General features: G+C 35.1%; 1 protein-coding gene across 1 annotated transcript; it reads right to left on the reverse strand.

The window, feature by feature from the left end:
• Positions 1–563: 563 nt before the first annotated feature.
• On the reverse strand, positions 564–3,197 carry LOC112035051 (uncharacterized). Its single transcript, XM_024067888.2, has 2 exons — positions 3,064–3,197; positions 564–899 (listed from the first exon to the last, which is right to left on the reverse strand). Exon 2 carries the CDS (start codon positions 891–893, stop codon positions 720–722), a length of 174 nt encoding a protein of 57 aa, XP_023923656.1. The 5' UTR covers positions 894–899; positions 3,064–3,197; the 3' UTR covers positions 564–719.
• Between the last annotated feature and the right edge of the window lie 39 nt (positions 3,198–3,236).

The following is a 3,236-nucleotide window of genomic DNA, read 5'->3' on the forward strand; positions in this document are numbered from 1 at the left end:
TTAATGGAATGTATGAAATTCCAATTAAGGCAATTGTAGCCCAAAACCAACGTAAATCCAATTTCTAAAAAATTAACATACAAGCCCAAAACTCCAACCATGAAACCCAGGAACATGTCAAATAAAATGGTAATGATGAGACTGAAATATACAAAATCCCAGATTGCAACCATAGAGCCCAAAAACAATGCAAAATTTTGCCAACCCAGACCTGAGCTTGAAACAAATTTTAGGACCCAATCCAACCCATCAAGCCATAAAAACCCAGCCAAGGGGCTGAATTAGTTCGGTCTGGCTCAAGCTGATGGTTTGAATGCATACCCCTAACAAAAAACAACAATCTAAAGACAGCAATTGTAAAACAAAAGCCCAAAATGATCACAAAGTAACATAGTACACCCTAGTGCACAAAAGAAGATCAACTATATAAACCACAATATATTCAGTTAGGTAGCAATTAACCCATGAAGATCATCCTATTAATCCAAGGATTGTCTTTGAAATGACCATCAAATGGCGATCAAAAGATTATATAAATGATAATAAGAGAGAGAAGAGGGAGATGAGGGAATGTTTACTGCAGATTAGCATCAGAAATAATTGTTATAATGATTTGGCTCACGTTAATTCATAAATTGTCTACCAAAACAAAAACAAAAACAAAACATTGATCTAGCAGAGTATACGAGAATACATAGACCTACCACATGAGAAGCCTCTCACTTCATTTTCGCTTCTTTAAACAAGACATGGCGATTCACCCGAGGGTCATATTTCCGAAACTCCAGCTTCTCAGTGATCTTAGTAGGCTTCCTCTTGACATAGAAGAAACCAGTCCCAGCAGTTGAGACAAGACGGATGAAAGTTGCAGCAGCCTTCTTCTTGTTACCCATTCCTAACTACACAAAAAAAAAAAAACCAACGAAACAAGTATCAGAAAATACATGTTTCATAAGAGGTAGAATTTACAGGTCCAACATGTCCATGCCAAATTTGTAATCAACTAATCATCCCATGCATATTACTATTTCACTGTACATGGTTTTGTCTCAAAAGCCCAAACAAAACCATTTCAAACTACACAAAAGTTAATAATTTTTTACGTCTAGAATCATTAATACACAAAAAATCTTAAAACTTAAGTTTGATAACTGATGCAGATAGAAAAAATCTTCAAAAGAAAAAGGAAAATTGAAGATATGACCCGAAAGCAAGAGATCCTATAGGAAGTCAAAGATATAGGCATGAGACTAACAATGCTCTTTGCACCAACAAGATTCTGTCCACCTTTTTTTTTTTAAGCATCATTGTGTTTGTGTGTTTAGGTTTGGAGTGTGTACGCAAAATATGTAATCATTACAAGCATATTACTATTTCTAGTACTACTTGGTAAATTTGTAGAGAAGAAAATGAAGCAAAACACTATAAAGGCACCAAGAAAGAGAGAGATAAGGGCTTAAAGTAGATTAATTATTATTTTTTGAAAAGGCCTTCTTGGGTTTCCTTGAGAATAGTACTACACAACAAATCAAAGAACTCGAAAATCACTTTGAGTTGATCAGCATTAGTCAGACATGTCATCTCTTCTTGGTATGAAACCATAAGAAGAACCATTAGAAATTTTTTACTATTTTTTATAAGAGTTTTATTGAATGAAAGTGGATTGTAATACAGCAATCATCTAAAATTACAACTATAAAGAAAATCTAACAGATTTGAGAAAGAATGGCTCGTGAATGCAGTCATCCAGCCATACAACGAATGTAAGAAAAAATCGTCTTCAGTTCTGTCACAGTATGTTTAACTCTTTCAAACGTTTGCCTATTATGTTCTCTCCAAATAGTCCACAGCAGGCCTAAGGAGTAGCATTCCAAATATTTCAATATTGATGCCTGCCAAAATGACCCTTCCAACATGCCAGTAAATCAATCACCTTTTGAGGCATAACCCACTGCACCCCAAAGAAACAAAGCACAAGAGGCCAACAAGCTGTAGCAATATCAGTGTGGAAAAGTATGCTCAACTGATTCCCCATTCCTCTTGCACATGCAGGAGCAATCCACTACAACAATATTCCAATGTATTAAGCTACACATCATAAAAAAAATTTCCTCAAGCAGTTGTCGGTCTGTGTAAAGAAAGTTACTTCGGTAGGGGCTTTAACCCTCCAAATACTCTTCCAAGGAAAGAAGCGAGTTTGCCAATATACAAGGACTTGACCTCAATATTTTACTTTTTGTTGGAATCCAGGCGATCTGGTGTTCTTCTCCCCTTCTTATCTTAGTAGAATAGATCATATTTAAAAAATCTGCTAGTGAGGCAAACTTCCATATGGTTCTTATTATTTCATACCAAGAAGAAATGGGTTCTAAAGGCAACCATAAATTATTCAATTTGGAGAAGTCTTTTCTCTTTCAAACTAAAGATTCCTAACTTTTCTTATGATGGAGGAGATCCTTTGGCCAAGTGTATTTACTGCTTGGCCATGAAATTTTATGTCAATTTTTTAAAAAAATTCAATAGGGGTAGTGGAGATTTAAACCCGTTGAAATCTCCAGAAAGTGTCATTAAACTATTAGTGTAATTAGTGTTGGAGGAACAACTACAAATGCAACCATCTATACTAATCCCACTCCTCTAGTACAAGATCCTAAACAACACTAGAAATGGCAATGTGCAAGTGAATGAATTAAACATGGATGACATGAAACTGGGTTTATATAAGCTTATATACTTCTATAATGTTGTTTTGCACATTGCAGAGAAAGCTATAATAGCAACTATATATAGTAGCAATAATATTATATTAACACAGCCAAAAGATCATTCCTTTGACCAAAAATTACATTACATTTTTCAGAAATAGAAATCATTTACTAAGGGAGATAGCCTTGGAAAAGAAAAGGTTCAAGGAAACAGAATCAAACCCAATTTAAACTTTACTAGAGTCAAGAACTAGTGTAAAAAAAGGGTACTCAATTAAAGATTAACAAAAGGGTCATGAAATGGTAGAAACTACAATGCTTTTTTAACATCACATAAATAAATTCATGAGATGCTTACTGGAGAGTGGCGGTGGCGGCGGCGGCGGCGTGAGTAGCAGTGGGTCGAGAGGAGCGGGACTAGCTGTGTATCGTGAGAAAAGAGATGAGTCCTTTTATGCGGCAGATTGCTTTAGAAAAGAGATGAGTCCATTTAGCAGTGTGTACTGTGTACTAAAATAATAATAATAATAA

Source organism: Quercus suber, unplaced genomic scaffold (assembly GCF_002906115.3).
Source record: "Quercus suber isolate HL8 unplaced genomic scaffold, Cork oak 2.0 scaffold_1427, whole genome shotgun sequence".
NCBI classification, from domain to species: Eukaryota; Viridiplantae; Streptophyta; class Magnoliopsida; order Fagales; family Fagaceae; genus Quercus; species Quercus suber.

What these genes read in the sequence shown, in the direction of transcription:
- LOC112035051 (XM_024067888.2), bottom strand. Translation starts at nt 893, where the DNA reads ATGGGTAACAAGAAGAAGGCTGCTGCAACTTTCATCCGTCTTGTCTCA.